The sequence below is a fragment of the Lepidochelys kempii genome, chromosome 6 (genome assembly GCF_965140265.1).
Source record: "Lepidochelys kempii isolate rLepKem1 chromosome 6, rLepKem1.hap2, whole genome shotgun sequence".
Taxonomy (NCBI): domain Eukaryota; kingdom Metazoa; phylum Chordata; order Testudines; family Cheloniidae; genus Lepidochelys; species Lepidochelys kempii.
This window is the reverse complement of record NC_133261.1, coordinates 53,691,324-53,710,001: the sequence shown is the minus strand read 5'-3', so window position 1 is coordinate 53,710,001 and position 18,678 is coordinate 53,691,324. Positions and strand designations below refer to the sequence as shown.

Sequence of the window (18,678 nt, the reverse complement as noted above, 5' to 3'; positions counted from 1 at the left end):
ACCTTGTGATTCCTGCCATAACTACATAAACTCCTACAACCCTGACTGCACATGCAAATTGCTCTTCTTTCATAGGGTGCTCTCTCTGTGTTTCCACAAGATTCCAGCTTGTCTTCCTTCTCCCTGTCCCCACACATACCCTTATTCAACAGGAATATGGGACAGTTTGAGGGTTAGTCAGGAAACATGGCTATAGTGCTTTCATTATGCTGAAGACCAACAGCCCCATATCTCCATATCTCCCGATTCCCAGTTGATGCAATCAAGTGTTTTATATGGTGTCTGGGGCAGGGATGAGGACTAGTTGGCTGAGGCTGAATCAAGATAAGGTTGCTGTGATGCTGGCAGACTGAGGAAAGCAATCAGAAGATGTGGCAAAAGTTATATCTATTCCCAAAATCCCATATTTTGTTCAAACAAGCCCTGATTAAATGACAATATATCCAAACAAGGGATTCAGACATCTTGCTTAGGCACCCACTTTTGGGAATTGGGCCCTAAAAAAAGTACTCTAAATAAAATAGTGAGAAAGTGTCACAACTGTCATTAGGTCCCAAGAGTTTAACATCCCCACCTCCTTCTCTAGCTATTAATACCTAGCTTTTCTATTGTACTTGTCATCCAGAGATCTAAAAGCATTTTATAAATAAGAGTAAATATCACCATTTTCATTTTACAGATGGGGAAAATGAGGCACTGAGAGGCAAAGTGACTTGCCCAGATCACAGAGCAGACAGAGCCAGGGAGAGACCTACATTTCCTGATTCACTGTCAGGTGCCCTTTCCTCTGGATCACGCTACCTCTCTCTGATTAGACAGTGCTCCCTAAGATGTTATTTAGCTAAATCTTCTCATACAAGACACAGTAGCACTTTTCTTGCTATTGGGCAAAGAGGTCGGAGGGTTCCCTACTTCCCAACTCCAGAGCCCCTTAAGAGTACTGGCTTCAAGAGTGATGAGGCCTATAGAAGTGCAGCTACTCCTGAGTCAGTGGTTCAAATTGCACCATGTACCATAACGGATGCTAACCGTGCCCCAGTAAATAGGTTTAATGAGCCACCGCAGAGCAAATTGTTCACAATGATCCAAACCAAATGTAGAACTAGATCCTGATAAACTGACTCAAATTTGGACCCAGACAAAATTCTCACTGAAATGAAATGGAAGTTTTGGGGAGCAAGAACATCACTGAGATTTTTGCTTGAGTAACAAATTAGCAGGGATGTCAGGATTGGGTCCATAGTGAAAAAGAAAACACAGAGGTTATTCCCAGACTAAGACAGTCCCTGCTAAGCGTCAGCAGGAAAGTGGAAATCTCACAGCTGAACTGTTAATTTCTGTAAACATTGGACCCTTAACTAGAGTGCCTCTTGTGGGCCCTACTTCCTCTCTGATCCCCCTTCTGCCTGGACTTCCTTGTAACCTGAGTGGAACTATTCAAACACTAGCTCTTGGAGAAAACATTTCAAAAGCCCTCCAAGTCAGGCTGCATTAGCAGGTGTCAATCAAAATCTCTCTCCACTGACACAAGCTGTGCTTTCCTTTCTTACATGAAGTAGCACAAATGCAGTTCACTACAATGGGGATTGTTGGAGGAGCTGTTTGGTAAGTAGTTTAGCAAATCCCTCTCTGAGGTGTTTATTCAGAACATCACCGAGATGGCTGGATGCCTGCTCTGTCTCCCTGGAGCAGGGATTTTAACACAAACTATCAGGTACTCTAGGAAATAGCTCAATTATCACAGTAACCATTTGAGTTCTTATGCATGCAGCTTAATGCTTTGCGTCTCAAGCACATGTGGAATTGTCTTGTAGAGAAGTCAGCTTGTAAAAGTTTTAATTCATCCTGAATTGCAGTAGCCTGAGCATCGGCTGTGATTAATTCCCAACCAAAGCCTAATTTCTGCAGTAGTGTGTGCCGTGTTAAGCCAGATGGGTATTTGTTTTCCCCATGCAGCTGGCACCATCAAGTGGTGAACAGTGTTTCTGCATCACTTTATGTCACAAGGTGGGGATCTGGCAGCAATTGGTATGTCTACATTTGAGCAGATGTAAATTCCCTCTCGAGGAGACATGTCTGCACTAGCTCTGATCAAGCTAGCGTGCTAAAAATAGAGTGTACCTGCTGGGGAGGATCGCCTTCCCAAGTACATACCTATCCAAGGCACAAGGCACATCTTTAAGGTGGCTAACCCTTCCTGCCAGGACTATACTCTATTTTTAGTGGGCTACTCAATCAAAGCTAGCAGGGGTATGTTCCTTGAGCTGCAATGTATACCTCCAGGTCCAAGTGTAGATATAACCTATAGGGTTGTCTATAAATTACCTAATGCAGGAAGGGTAGGTAGGTCCTCAATTTTGCCTCTTTTGTTTCAGTGTTACAAGGGTTGGGTCTCAAAAAAATCACCAAAAAGGGTATTATGTAATTTATGGACAGCCCCTATGGGCCTCAGCACCTCATAAATCATTAGGAGTTGGAGGTTGCACTGAATATGGTCATTAAAACTAGATTTGAAATAAAGTGTCAGAATAAACTCTGATTGGGATTTCAGAATCCCAGAATATTCCCATTCCTAGGATGAGCACCTGCACTAGTATTATTTGGTGGGTTACAGGAACAGCAAGAGTACTTTGCAAATATGTTGAACTTTTCATCCGAAACTTTCAAAGTGCTTTACAAAGGTAAGTATCATTATTCCCATTTTATAGTCAGGGAGACTGAGGCACAAAAAGCCTAAATGACTTACCCAAGGTCACACTGAGGGACATGGGTCTTTTTCTGTTTACACCACAAGTGTAATATGAAAGAACCTCATGGCCACGTTGATGTCCAAATCACAGTGTTTATTAAAACTATATTACTTACAAGACCTAGCCACTGTCAGGAGTAAGGCCCTGCAGCTGCACCTGCTTAGTACTCTGCACCTGCTCTTTCCCTGTGTTGTGATTTATTGTTTAGCTCTATGCCAGTGTTATTTATCTTAATGCTTTGGAATTCATATCATATGTGTATTTGAAAAAATAGCCTCTCAAACTGCATCCCACAGCAAAGGAGGAGGTTAATGAAAAATAACAGCTTGTAAAAAGAACCTCTGAGCATGGAAAAGTGAATGTACTGCTCGGTTTTTGCAAACGTAAAAGACAATTTAGGGTTTCCTAAGTAGAGCTGTTAATAATGCTCATTTTCATTCCCCCTGCCTGAAGTGGCAAGGCAATTTTATAAGTCTACCGCAGGATGGCACTGTTGACATACAAAAGAGATGCAGGTGTAACTCTCCTTATAAGAGTAACAGCCGTGTTAGTCTGTATTCGCAAAAAGAATAGGAGTACTCACGAAAGCTTATGCTCAAATAAATCGGTTAGTCTCTAAGGTGCCACAAGTACTCCTTTTCTTTCTCCTTATAAGAACATTTTCATTCAGTCTATCAGCAACCCTTAAACAAGGTTAGATGGTACTGTGGTAGACCAGCCTATGCTTTGTCTATGGTATCTCTCTCCCCATTACTAGTACGAGTGGAGCTGAGCCAATGGTAGTGTAAGACACAGGAATCACAGTGACAAAAAAATTCCCAGTTGCCCACCCAAAAAGATGTAGTTGCAAAAGCACTTCCAAGAATAAGTGCTTACAAGTTCCCAAAATAATTGCTAGGTCAACATTTTGATCTGTGATGCAGTAGAGTGGTAGGTACCTAATACGCAGTGCAGTTAATCGCAAGGGGTATGTTAGCTATGTGGCTGGATAAGTATAGAAGCCCTGGCCACTTTAACACACACCATTACATGTGTATTTCATACAAAGGTCTCAAAACACTTTACACCATTACTGTAAAAAGAAGGATCACTTTTCCATTCAGCACCAATGTCATTATGCACAAAAAGGCCCCCCTCCTACGAACCATTATTTGGAAAACAGTGGGACTACATACCTGCTTAAAATAAAGCATATATGTGTTTGCAGGAATGGGGGCAAAAATAACCATCTGTTTGTACAAGTGCCTATTTTGCAACCTGCTGTTGTGCTACCCCATGTAGAAATGTAAGTATGCTTTTTTTCATGTGTATTTTTGTATGAACAAATGGGCCTTTTTAAAAGACATTTTTTGGAACTAATTAAGCCTTCTGTGAGTGGGAAAGTGTTCTTATCTTCATTTTATAGATAGAGAAAAGGAGGCATAGAGTGGGGAAGGCCCAGATGCCCAAAGGGACTTAACGGTTATTCAACCCAGGGTTGAAACACCTACTCCCTAGGTGCCCTGCCAGCTACTGAAATTCTCAGCCCCGAGCTAGGCACCCAGGTTCACCATACAATGCATGGAGAGAATTAGGCACCTAAAAAAGAGATCTGCAAAAGCTGAGTGGTAAGCTACCTACATTAGCTAGTAGGAAATACCAAGGAGAGGGGCACGGGGTGGAGAGGGGGCTTAGGTAAGTGGCTGACTGGGTGCATGGCTGATGGGCTGGAGCTAGGCGGCCTGGCTCCTTCTGCTCAGTCTCCAACAGCAAATCCTATGCTTGTGTGAGGCACCTAAGACTCATCAGCTGTTTAGGTAGCCCGCGGTGCGATCCCCATTTGTTTTTCATTGGCCTGTTTTAGTATTATGGGAGGGGGACCCAAAAATATTCTGCTGAGGGCCCCCCAGGGGCTAGCACCGGCTCTGCGTCCTGACTGGCCCTCGGCGGACCCCAATGCTGCGGGGGCTGCGAAGAGAGGCTCAACTAGGGCAGGGATCCCTGCACAGGGCCTGAGAGGGGAGTCAGGCACCAGCCTCCAGCGCAGGCAGGCTCAGACTGGTAAATCTCCAGCGCCGACGGGGCACGGCCGCCGGCAGTGCGGGGTAAGTACCCGCGGGAGCGGCCCTGCCCGGGCGGACCGGCCGCAGGGGGCGCTGCGCAGCGCTAGCCGCCTTCCTTCAGGTCCCTCTTGGCCGCGGCGTCCGCCCGTCCTTCTGGGGAGTCGGAAGGAGTGACCTGGCTGGGGGGAGAAACCGAAGGCGGCGGTTCGGCCGGAGGTGAGTGTTCGGGCGGGGACCGCTGGGCCCCACCGGCCCCTCCCCTCCCCTCCCCGGGCTGTCCAGGCGGCTCCGCCCGGACCCGGCTTCCCCGCCGTGACGCGGGGTCGGGGCCGCCGGGTCCTGTCCCCAGCTCCGGGCCTGGGAAAGGGGCCTGCGGCGTCTCCCTGCCTCCCGGGCGGGGGGGACCCGTAGAGAGCGAGACGCTGGGGCCGGGAAAGGGGAGGGAGAGCTCGGAGCGTGGCTCGCTGCCCGCGGCTGGAGAGCGCGTAGCGTGGCCGGGATCCTTCCGAGAGGCTGAGAGGGCAACATCCTGCCTGTTGATAAACGCGAGAGGGGTCAGAGGCGAGCGGCGAGGGCGGGTCTAGAATGGGGGGACCTGCCTCGGAGCGTAGCGTGAGCTCCTGGGGGCTGTGCCGCTTCACAACGAGGGGCTGCGGGGTGGGGGGGACCTGGTCACAGGCTGTACGTATCTGTGGGGGGCGCAGATGTTTGATGAGGAGCGTCCGTCTAACAGAGAAAGGTATAACCCGTTCCGGTGGTTACTGGAAGTGGACACTTAGCCTTAATTCCTGTCTGAATTTGTCTGAATTTTTAACAGCGAGGGTCGTTAGCCTCTGGAACAAATTACCAGGGCTGGGCGGGGATTCTCCATCACTGGCAGTTCTTAAACTAAAATTAGATGTTTTTAAAGCTTTGCTCTAGGAATTATTTTGGGGAAGTTCTGTGTCCTGTGTTATACAGAAGGTCAGACTAGAGCAGTGGTGGGCAACCTGTGGGCAATCTACTGGTGGGCCGCGAGACAGTTTGTTTACATTGACCGTCTGCAGGCAGGGCTGCCCACCTGCGGGAAGCAGTGGCTAGCCCGCATCACTGGCCGCAGCTCCCATTGGCCGGAAACGGCGAACCGTGGCCACTGGGAGCTGTGGACCGTCATGTCTGTGGACATTCAATGTAAACAAACTTTCTCACTGTCCACCAGCAAATTACCTGGACTGTCACGTGTGGCCTGTGGGCCACAGGTTCCCCATCACTGGATTAGAGGATTCCAGTGGTCCTTTTTCTGGCCTTGGAATCTCTAAAGCAGTATGATTTTTTTTTTCTTAAATGGAAACTATGCCTCAGTCTGGACTGTGTTTGTAGACACTGTGAGCCAGATTCTTCCCTCACTCTTTATAGCAAGCACCAGTCTCATTGAGATTAGGATTGTATTGGTTTACATGAGGGGAATATATGGCCACTGATTAATTGATCCTGCTCCCTGATATCCAGATGGACTTCTTTTTGTGTGATCTAGTGGCTTGAGTGAAGGACTAGTTGTAAGGAAATCCCTGAGTTCTACCCAAACTCTGTCAGAATCCTTGTATAGTCTTGGACAAATCACTTGATTTCCATTTGTCTCCATTTTCCTGTCTGTAAAATGGGGCTAATATCTACTTTAAGTGCTTTAGGAATTGATTAATTGATTATAAGTGCTTTAAAAATGAGATCTGAGAGAGCATACAATTTGCTTGCAAGAATGGTAGTTGCTCTTTGGTACAGACAGGCAGTATTTGATATTTATAATAAATATTTTAAGTACTTCCCTTGCCAAGTGTAATAGCTTGAAGGATTTTTATTTGGGGTAAATTCTTGGGATAGATACTATGTGTTTTCTCTCTTGATCCTGATCCCTGCTGCCTTCTATTAGTTTTCTAATGCCAATGCTGGCTTTAAAAAAATGATCATCCTGTAATTGTTTGTTCGGTTCTTTGAGCCTAGAAACTGGTCGTAGATTCTCTTTTGAGCTTTCTCTAACTTTTCATCTGTTAAACTATGGACTGGTTAATGGGATTATGGTATTTTTCTGACATTCATAGGTTGCAACACAAATAATAGTAGTCAAAAAGAGAGACTGACTTAGCTGTACATATGTGAGTTTACAGCTCTCAGTGTGTTAGATGTGATGATTATTGTTGGTGGTGTGGGGAGGGGAAGGGAAACCTTGCCTAGTGTAACTTGCCTTACCCGTATCTCTCTCCATCTGTGTAATAAGTTATGAATGCAGTAACACTGGTTTCATTTAATAAATTCTGCCTCAAACAAGGTAACATTATGCCTCTTTAGATTTGAGTCAAGAGAGCTGCAAAACTGATCAGATTGTCAGACCAGTTTGGATTACATCCATTGTTTAAGATGATGGGGAAACCTTCCTCCTATTAAGTGATAGTCTGTAATCATAGTGGATTAGTGTGGTCATAATATTAAAAATGATTAAGAATAGAACCACCTTGTCAGAGGCAAAATATGCCTCTGGCAAATTTTAGGACTGCACAGCCAACAGCTATTCATGAGCAATGTGGATTCTGTTCTGTGTCATATCAACAGAGTGGTAAAGTTCTGAATGCCATCTTCAGTGATGGAAAAGATAAAAAGAATATAGTTTGGGAATCAGTGCTTGTCATTAGAAAGCCACCTTTTGATTTGCAAGTTCTAAACATGGAACCCCTTTAAGTCATTTTTCTGCTTATAATTGCATTGAAGCTATAGCATCTTGTTTCCATACACTTCTGGAAGCTACAAGTGTTGAGAAAAGTGCTAGCAAACTCTGTTTCTCTACAGATCCTGTGATTAAATTTAATATCAAGAGCCATAGTTTTCTAGTCCATGACTTCATATTCATGTTATTTCACTTTTCTTGTAGCATGAAAGGACCACAAAATTAGCCTCAATACCATGCAGAGAACTTATTCACATATTAAGTACACTTGATAAAACAGTAGAACTATTTTGGTGATGGCCAGCAAATGAGCCTCTTGCCCACACTACCTACGCATTGGTCTGCTGCTCATTCCACGTTCTTCTCCAGTTTTCCCCCACAATTAAACTTTCCTGGAGTTTCACCAGGCACTAATGAATGTAGGTGTCAGGTTTTAATGTTGTAAACTAATATGCTGTGCAGTTTTTTTAAATCATCCTGAAAATACTTTTGCTACTAAAAATCTATTTAATGGAAAATCTTTAGACACGAAGTGTACATATTTTCAGTTCAGTGTCAGTGAATTTAATTAATCCAGCATCTCCAGACAAAATAATCTTATTCGTATCACAATAGTGCCCAGAAGCCCAAGTTAATTTCAGAGCTCCATTGTGTTAGTGGCTGTACAAACACATAGTGCAACACAAATGATCTCTTGCTGTCATCTGCCAAAGGGAAATAAAAGTAAATATAAGAGTAAAGTGAATGGATATTTCAGTTGTTTAACAATAGTATGGTTGCATAGCACCTTCTTATCCAAAGGTTTTACAGCATTTCTTCAAACACTAATCTTCACAACCATCTTATGAGGTTAGAAGATGCCTTAAAATAAGGCACTGAGACTTGACCAGGGTCACTCTGCAGATCAATGTCGGAGCCAAAAATAGAACCTGGGAGTCCTGTTTGGCCCTGATCTTAAAAATATGCGTATTTTTAACTTTAAGTCCATGGCTGCTCTCATTGAAGTCAATAGGACTAGTTGTATAAATAAAACTAATCATGCACAAAGTGTTTTCAGTATCAGAAGAGTGTCTGTCTCTGCTTTAGGCACAGCATATCTTAGGTACTTACATCATCCCCTTTACCGCAGTATCTGAGCACCTCACAATCTTTAATATAAATCTTCACGGCACCTCTGAGTATGGAGAACTGTGGCATAAGAGAGACTGGGTCACACAAATCTGTAGCAGATCAGGAAATTAAACCTGGTTTTCTGCATCCCAGGTTGGCACCCTAATCAGTGAACCATACTGTGTGTATCATAAATGACACTTGCTCTGTATTTACTTATATCAGTACCAGCTCTCTAAAGTATTATTTTTGAGAAATTGAATATAGCTGAGAAGCATTTCAACCAAATTAAAAAATAGTGTCAACAGATGTACTGGCTCTTTAAATTATTTAATAAGCTTTTTTTAATTACACTCATTCACTATTTATTTGTCATCTCATGTTCAAGGGCAGTCACACCTGGGACCATTTAAAACATACTCAGTAGAAACAAGATCCTTTTCTTAGTGTTCTACCTTGGACTGTGAAGGCATTTTTGTTTATCATAATTTTTGTCCTGTTCAAGAAATCTTATTAAAGTAAGAAAAGCCAAAAAAAAAAAAAAATGTTGTTTTGATTAACCAGGACATGCACTCTCCGGGGAAAGACTGCATGCATAACTGAGTAGCTCCCATCTAATCTCCTAAGTAACACTAAGTGTGCAATTACTTAATCATAAAATATTGTCAACATTCTCTCCAAGCAAAGAGAAACTAGCTAGAAAGCTGCAGAAATTCCCAAGGGCCTAAAGAAAGAGCAATTTTATCCAGCACCAGTGACTAGAACTGAAAGTCTTACTGGCTTCAGTTATTGCTGGGTTTTGGGGGTTTTTTCCTGCTTTGAACAAGAACATTTTCTCCCTTTTTATAGTCTTAGGTTGACAGTTAAATAATATTTAATCACAGTTGTTATTGGCCAAGCGGTTAGGGAGTTTTAACTGTCACTACTAAAGAACTCCTATGCCTCAAGGGAAAATTTGGAATGAAAATCAACTATTACTAAGGGCTTTAGCAAGAAAACAGAAATTCTGTTTTTTGCACTTCATATGCTCTGTTTGAATGTATTCCATTTTTCTTCTCTAGCACCTTCCAATGTAAGGATCTCAATGTGCAAATATTAGTGTAAACTTGCAACACACTTTGCATTGTAGTGAGTAGTCCCATTGACTAATATGCCTTGTAATAGTGTTTATGGGATTGAGCTCTAAATAAAGTGCCCAAAGTCACATGGCAAATTTGCGGCAGAGATTGGAATTAGAGTGGCAATCTCTTGATTTCTGCATGAAGACCATTTCCTTCCTTGCACTCAAGTAATTGCCTCTGCTGGCAACATTGTATGGACTGGAGGGTTGAAACCAGAGGGTTAGATTTTTGTTTAGTAACTTCATATAAGGAATACGGTATTGGAAGAATATTGTTCCATAACTATTCCGGCCTGTTTTCATTTTATTGATTTTTCCTTATCATGACTAGTCAATATGTATTTTTCCTTTTTGTCATCCCTATACATGAGGCAGAGAAATAATAGTAAAAATTTATAGAAAATTTCTAGTGTCTAGTATACATGACTTCAGATTGTTATAGTGACTAATACTTCTCTTATATTGATTCTAGAAAGTCTAGCAAGGTACATACCAAATATGTAGAATATAAATTCTATGCAATGTGTGGAGAGAGAGAGAGAGCAATAGGATTTGTTACCTCCTTAAAACTTTTTTCTCTCTCACTAGTGACTCTAAATGTAACTATTTACTGTGTGATTTTTGCCCTCCTTGTACATCCAAAATACTTGTTGACTTCAACAGGAGTCTTGAGTGCAAAAGAGATTTAGGACTGGTTGTGTGACTTGTAGATTGGGCATTTAAATTATTTGACCTAAACTTGGAGTTTTCTTTGTTTTGCTTAAAACAGCTTTACCGTGTTACAAAAGTTTTTAAGTTTGAGCGTAGACTATTATCTTGCATAGATAGTCTAAAGAAGTGACTATTGGTATTATGAACCTTTTTTTGGGGGGTGGTGGGGAGGTAAATCAAGAGACAATGTGTCACTGCAGGAATGGAGTGAGAAGAAAACATGCTTCTGAATCAGCAGAAATCACAAACATTAGGACCTCTCGTCATGTCTCGCTGTGCCACTCTGATGATTAGCTAAAAGAGAAGAGGATTCCCTGGGTAGAGCCTTCTCTACTACAGTCCAGATTCCACAATCTATCTTTATTTAGGCCCTGATTCTGCAAAGCTCTTCAGCATGTAGTTGAGGTTAAGCACAGGCTTAAGTCCCATTGAAGCTAATCATGTGTTTAAGTGCTTTATGTAGAAACTACCACTGATTAATAACTGCTCTTGTTCAGTTGCCAAATGTTCATCACACAAGCCACAAGGGAAAGCTATTACATTTGACTGCCTCTGGGCTTATTGAAAATTAATACAGTTTGCAGTTTCTCCATGAAAAATGGCATGGCTATTTTTTTTTCCCTTTCCAGATCTTTGATCAGTCAAATCTGTTTCCACGCATTTACTTTTGAGGAGGAGGCGGCATGCTTTGAGTATGCACCTGGAAGTCAGGAATTTGAGTTCTAATTCCAACTCTAGCCTTAGGCACAGCATGTAACCACTCTGTGCCTCAGTTTCCAAATCTGTAAAATGCGGTTAATGATACAAGGGTGTGGTGAGGATTAACTAAATTCTGTTCAAGTCCTTTCAAGAGGGATAACTACTGTATGTAAATATTTGGTTTTGCTTTTTGCTACCAAAGTCTTTTCCTTTCTTCAGTTTCTTTAGACAAAAATCATACATGCCTCAGGCTCCACATAGCAAAGCTAATTTTTTCATAATATTATTGTTTTAAAATCCTAAATTATGCCCAGTGGCTGTTATTTTAATATAGTCCCCGGTTAATTGGACTGGAACCATATGTATATTAGCCAACAAAGTATAATCTCCTTCCTTAGATACTTTTAAGGTCAGGCTTGACAAAGCCCTGGCTGGGATGATTTAGTTGGGGATTGGTCCTGCTTGGAGCAGGGGGTTGGACTAGATGACCTCCTGAGGTCCCTTCCAACTCTGATATTCTATGATTCTATGACGTGGTGTTCATGTAAGAGCCAGCTCTTCTGTTCTGACTGAGATATCCCGGTTAGTCTCATTGCTTCATAGTGCAGGAGTGCAAGTAGTTTCACAGCATCGAGTTACCTGCTGGTTAAAAGTTCAGTTGCAGTTTGATCTTAAAGCAGGAGAGGCAATACTGAGGGGCCTTTGGAGTCCTAAAATGTAGCCTGGGCCTGTTCCCAAGGATGTGACTGACAGAGAAGTGTTCAGCATCACATTCTCCATTTTTATCAGAGTATCTTTCCCGATTGGTAGCAGTCTGTCACAATTTACATCAAATTTATTCAACCAGCACCAGCAGCTATCAGGAAAAGCCATGCCTGACTACCCAACTCAGAAAGCATCTCTCCAGCTACTGCCCCCTTAGAGGTGAAGTCTTCAGGCTCCTGTCAAATGGTTGTCTGTAGGACAAATCTGAGTGCATCTTACAGTAACTCCTCACTTAATGTCGTCCTGGTAAACGTTGTTTCGTTGTTACATCACTGATCAATTAGAGAACATGCTCGTTTAAAGTTGTGCAGTGCTCCCTCATAACGTTGTTTGGCAGCCGCCTGCTTTGTCCACTGCTTGCAGAAAGAGCAGCCCATTGGAGCTAGCTGGTGCAGGCTTGGATCCAGGGTGGACCGGCAGCCCCCCTATCAGCTCCCCTAAGTTCTCTGTGCAGCAACTGCCCAGCAGGCTATCCCCAGACAGTTCAGCTGTCCCTCCCCCACTGCGTGTGCTGCTCCTGCCCTCTGCCTTGGAGCTGCTCCTGCGAGCCTTCTACTTTCTGTGCAGGGGATGGGAGGGGAAGAGGAGTACTGATGTCAGGGTGTCCCCCTCCCCCCCCCGTTCCTTCCCTCACACTCCTGTACCCCATCTCCACAGATCATGGGGTTGGGGGACAGGACAGGGCTCAGGATGGAGGGAGCTTGCTGGCAGCAGCTGCTGTCTTAACTTGCTGATCTACTTAAAAAGGCAGTGTACTTAGAGTGGAGTCAGCATACTTAAAGGGGCAATGCGCATCTGTCTTTCACACACACATACACAACTTTCTTCTCTCCTCCCCCCTGCCCCCGGCACTTTGGAAAGTGGAGGGAGTGGTGCACTCCAGTGGGATAACATGGGTTTATCATCACATTCAGTTTCCACAGGGAATGTTTGCAGCCACTTTTGTCTGGCAAAAAAAATTTCCCTGTAACCTAACCCGCCCCCCTCCCCCCCCGCCAAATTTACATTAATTCTTATGGGGAAATTGGATTCGCTTAACATCATTTCACTTAAAGTAGCATTTTTAGGAACATAACTGCAACGTTGAGTGAGGAGTTACTCTATTTTTACACACAGGCTAAAAACTCTACACAGTTCCTTAAAAAGAGAAATATTACTGAATTTAATTCTCAGCTTATTCCTTTCATTTTTTTGAAATAGTTACTATGTGTATTTGTAGACATATGTATGCACTTCAGTTTAGTTTCAGGTGTTTAGTTAATTGAAAAAAATATAGCCTGAACTGCTTAGGGCATGGCTACACTAGAAACTTCAAAGCGCTGCCGCGGGAGCGCTCCCACGGTAGCGCTTTGAAGTGCAAGTGTGGTCGCACGCGAGCACTGGGAGAGAGGTCTCCCAGCGCTCCTGGTAATCCACCTCCACGAGGGGATTAGCTCCGAGCGCTGGGAGCCTGTTTACACTAGCGCTTTAAAGCGTTCAGACTTGCTGTGCTCAGAGGGGTGATTTTTCACACCCCTGAGCCAGCAAGTTAGAGTGCTATAAAATGTTTGTGTAGACAAGCCCTTAGTTTGGTATTGCCTTCATTTACCAAAGATAAATGGCCAAAGTTTAGGCCACAGTGTACATATAAAACATTCCACATAACTTTTCCAGGCTTCTAAATTGCAGACAAATTCTGGGGCTCTGGTCTATGGACAAGTAGTTAAACTTGAAGATTTATGCTCTTGTCACTGGGGAGGTGGTACCACCTCCTTTCAAAGCTATTCTGATGACTATAGCTGCGTGGTGCTGGGCTAAAGGAATACCATGGCTGACACAACATAATTTTTCCAAACTAATCTGTATATATGTGTGCTAATATATAATTATAATGAGACCAGAGAAGTATTGTTTAGGCGGGAAGGGGATAAAAATTTGAGCTGAATATCAGGGAAAGGATTTCTGAGACTTCTAGACTGGAGAATAAATGCCTAGTGAAGTGGCGAAGAAAGGGTTAAATTAGACATGGTGTTGGGAATATCCTGCATTTTCAAATCCATCCTCTTCATCTGAACTACAAGCAATTTAAAATTCCCCTTGCCTGGAAATTCCCCAGCAGAGAATCATGCTAGTGCACATGCACTGCTTTCACAACTAAGTTGCTGTTTGTTCATTTCATTGTCTGCCCCAGCTCAGCCAACAGAGAAGTGTCTGATCCCACAGTGAAAGAGATGAGGTTTATGTCTGTCTCCCTCTGGTATGCTGCTCCAGTACTGCTATTGTGCAGGAGTAGCAGTACGGGTGCAGTATTGGAGGAGGAGGAGACAGATGCAAACACAAAGTATAAAAGATCTCAGTTTTTTTTAAATCACATGAAGGAATTATTTAAAATTAGGGCTAAGTAATTGTTATATTTTCAGCTATTCAACCGCAGCAACACTGTAAACTTAAAGATTTAGCAACGTCTCTCAGTTTTTGTAAGAACATGTGGGGAGGGACTTCCCTTTAAGACAAAATAAAACTCAGGCCTTGTCTACACTGCCACTTTCCAGCACTGCAACTTTCTTGTTCGGGTTGTGAAAAAACACCCACACCCTGAGTACTGCAAGTTTCAGTGCTGCAAAGTGGCAGTGTAGACAGTTTTCAGAGTAACAACCGTGTTAGTCTGTATTCGCAAAAAGAAAAGGAGTACTTGTGGCACCTTAGAGACTAACCAATTTATTTGAGCATAAGCTTTCGTGAGCTACAGCTCACTTCACCGGATGCATACCGTTGAAACTGCAAAAGACATTATATACACAGAGACCATGAAACAATCCGCACTCTCCTGCTGGTAATAGCTTATCTAAAGTGATCACTCTCCTTACAATGTGTATGATAATGAAGTTGGGCCATTTCCAGCACAAATCCAGGTTTTCTCACCCTCCGCCCCCCCCCCCCCACACACACACACAGACAAACTCACTCTCCTGCTGATAATAGCCCATCCAAAGTGACAACTCTCCTTTTCTTATTGTAAAGAGTATTTGTGGCACCTTAGAGACTAACCAATTTATTTGAGCATAAGCTTTCGTGAACTACAGCTCACTTCACAGTATGCATCCAGTGAAGTGAGCTGTAGCTTACGAAAGCTTATGCTCAAATAAATTGGTTAGTCTCTAAGGTGCCACAAGTACTCCTTTTCTTTTTGCAAATACAGACTAACACGGCTGTTACTCTGAAACCTCTCTTTACAATGTGTATGATAATCAAGGTGAGCCACTTCCAGCACAAATCCAGGTTTTCTCACCCCTCCTCCCCTTTTCCAAAAACCACACACACACACTCACTCTCCTGCTGGTAATAGCTTATCCAAAGTGACCACTCTCCTTACAATGTGTATGAAAATCAAGGTGGGCCATTTCCAGCACAAATACAGTGGCTCCCAGCGCTGGGAGCTACTCCCCTCATGGAGGTGGGTTTTTTTTTTTATAGCGCTCTGCTGCGACTACACAGCCATGCTAGGGTCATGCTAGTGAAGACGTGCCCTAAGTCACTGGGTTTTGGAAGGAACCCCACCACAATTCACTTAAAACTGACTTGATTTATTTGTTTAAAGTATTGCCTCTCTGTGCCTGAAGTTTCCCCATTAAACAGAGGTAAAAGAGTTGGCCACCTTTTATAAACCTTTTGGAAGTGTGCAGATGGAAAGCTCCATATAAGAAAGGAGTATTAGTTTATAATTAGGGATTTTTTATGCAATAATAGGGTGGTGATTGGTTGCATTGACTCATCCATTAAGATGACTCTGATGTTTTTCCCCATAGACTGAATGGTTCATAGCTACTCTGGTTACAGAAATCCAATTCAGATTGGAGAGGAGTAAGTGTAATGCTTCAAACTCCTGTAGATACTGTAAAGTGCTATAAATGATGAATTGTTAAGATTATACTGGATAAAATCCTACTCTCCTTAAGTACTACTTTAGTAGGATTTTCCAGAAGGATAAAATGATGATCACAAGGAAGAGATCTGTCTTTAACAGATTCTACTCTATAAAATAGATGGAATACTCATACTTGTGATGAAAGCACAAGGCCTACTCTATTTCTTTTCTTCCTTTCAGCTTGACTTCTTGAATTCCTGTGTGTCACAGTTACAGGATTAGCTGCATCCCTGTCTGTTTCCTCGTCTCTTCTGAGTGCACCCCTAAGGTCTCATGCCTTCCCTTTTCTTGGGGTGGATCCTTTCATTATCTCAAATAGGCACCAGTCTAGTTCTTACCCTGAAGGTCTGATTGGGTTTTTCCTTTCAGGATCTGTGACCAGTGAATTAATGACCCAAAACAGCCTTCTTAAAACAGAAGTATTGTTTGTTTAACCATAGGAACAAAGTATTTCAGAGGAAAGGATCTTAAAATAACAAAAGATCTACATGCGTATCTAGCTTACCTAAAGCCTAAACACCCTTCTGAGGGGATGCCAGGTGTCTAATTCCTGAAGGCCCCACGCGGCAGACTTTGGTTTCTCAGGCTATATGGCCTCACTAGAGAGCTTACAGCCACTATAAACTCTCTGGTGACAGGAGAGAGTCCAGTCAGTTTAATTACTCCAGCCCTCCCTCTCCTCATGAGTGACGGTGGCTCTCCCGCAGACATAGCACTATTCATACCGGCGCTTAAATCAGCATAAATTATGTCACTCCAAGCAGGGTGTGGTTAATTCACACCACTGAGCGACATAATTTATGTCGACTTAAGCTGTAATGTAGCCATACGGTCAGAAACCTGTGTCCCCATGAATGTGATTCTTTAAGCCCTCTTGAGTCTTCTAATTTTTCTCCCTTCCCCCTTCACAGGTACTGATTTGTACCTGGAAAAACCTGTCTGACCAGTCCAACAGTGGGTCTCAATGGAGCATCAAGGTGAATGGCTCTTGCATTGTGCCTCAAGTGTGTACTGAGAAGCCTATGTATGGATCCACCCTTCCCCTTCCTTGGTGGTTTCCTGACAATTCCACAGCAGTATTAACTCAGTATATGCATACACTAAATATCACAATAACCAGGTCAATTCCAAACGTTAATAAATTATTACAGAAAACTCCAGATCCATCACACTGTTGATCTTGTCTGTATCTTAAGTGGTTTGGTACTAGTCCCTTTTAGAAGCATTACTTATTATTCAGAATCTGCCTGTCAGCACGCCTGTACAAAATATAAAAGCACACAGGAGATGGTCTCAAACTTGAGAACTACACACCCTATCCTGCAAACTTGGCTTTGCCTAGCTTTTAAGGCAACTGACTGAGTGGCTAGATTAGACTTTGTGGCTTTGAGTTCGGCAGTGATGGAGAGTTCCAGAAATGAGGGCCTACTGAGAACCCGCAATCCTAGTCCTACAAATCCAGTGGCTCTTAACTTGAGCATCCCAGGAGATCCCAGTTGCCAGGTTGAAGTGTGTGCATGTGCGGTTGCTGTTTTCTAGTAGCCTGAACCTGAAATCATAGAGTAGTTTGTACATTAAACTAGCACTTTGAATTAAACCTGTAAACCACTTACTGTAATATAATATTCCAAGTATTCTATCAGAGCCTTTATCAGCTTTATTGCTATATGAATTCAACATTTGAGAGCAGCATTTGAAAAACTAACTTTGCTAACAATATTCTCCCTTCTGCAGGTACATAGGATTCATTTCCTGTGTTCATGCTATCTTTCCAGCTATATTGGAGGAGGTACAGGAGAGCAGAAAAGCATTTTAGACTAGTTTGTGTCTAGCCCTTCCAGATCGTACTGAAGAAACCTGATCCTTACCTCATGTTTTATAGATTGACTAAATTGAAAATCTTATTGCTGATATAAAAATCTTATCAGCACTGCACTATTGTTTGACTCGCATTTGCAGCTGAACATCTACTTTGTTTCTTGTACTATTTTTTTCATTGATGTACATCCAGAATATTCGTATCAAATAATTTGAAACCTAAACCATGAATCCTACTTTCCTAAAAATGTCAAATATGACTTACAGTGGCACAGAATGTGAAGCTGAGATTGCTTCATATAATAAAACTGTTTTGTACAGCATTTTTATACAAACTATCTCAGAAGGCTTTATGGGGGTAAATAATATTAGAGAGAGAGAGCAGACTTTCTCTTTTAATAGGGAGAAAAGACGTTTTCTTCTGAGATTGAAATAACATGGCAAATCAGAGATGGAGCAGACTGCAAGAGCAGTTTAAAAAATTAAAGGCTGCTCTCCCCCCCCCCCCCCCCCCAGAGGTTGTAAGATTGTGAGATGAGATAGAAGGGAAGTAAGGGCAATAAAAAGGTAGTCCATGAGCTGAAACAACTCTGCTGAAGGGTTTACATTTCCGGACCCAGTGACCCCCGTTTTAGGTCCAAGATAAGGGCTGGGTGCTGGAGGGAGAATGCCTGGAAAGCCAGCTTTTAGAATACTTGATTTAATATATCTTTGTTTTTTCAGATCGTCTCCTCGGTACTCATAGTTACTATGAGCTTGATACAGAGTGACAACAGCTATAGAGCCAGAGATCTGGAGACTGGCTGCTGTGCAGCCATGGCCAGTGCGTGCAGTGCTGGAGCTAAAGAAGACAGCATAGGTGTGTCTGTCAGCAGTGGGACTGGAAACCTTCCCAACTCCTTCACGGAGGAGACTCAAGGATATGACGTGGAGTTTGATCCCCCGCTGGAAAGTAAATATGAATGTCCAATCTGTTTGATGGCTCTACGGGAAGCAGTGCAGACGCCATGCGGACACCGGTTTTGCAAAGGCTGCATTGTCAAATCAATAAGGTAAAGGAGTGC

The 18,678-nt window shown here is 42.9% G+C and overlaps 1 protein-coding gene across 9 annotated transcripts in view; it reads left to right on the top strand.

The window, feature by feature from the left end:
* The first annotated feature begins 4,922 nt into the window (after positions 1-4,922).
* Positions 4,923-18,678, top strand: part of TRAF6 (TNF receptor associated factor 6) — a 36,589-nt gene continuing 22,833 nt past the window's right edge. For 3 of the 9 annotated variants that reach the window (XR_012159397.1, XR_012159395.1, XR_012159396.1), the window contains exon 1: positions 18,350-18,666. Coding sequence is in view for 3 of the 9 variants with exons in the window: in XM_073348004.1 (XP_073204105.1) it covers positions 18,365-18,666 (302 nt within the window). In the remaining 6 variants the exon portion in view is untranslated. Of the gene's footprint in view, positions 5,009-5,461; positions 5,532-16,713; positions 16,774-18,337; positions 18,667-18,678 lie in introns of those variants that run through there. The other 6 variants (XM_073348008.1, XM_073348006.1, XM_073348004.1 and 3 more) reach the window with 5 other exon arrangements.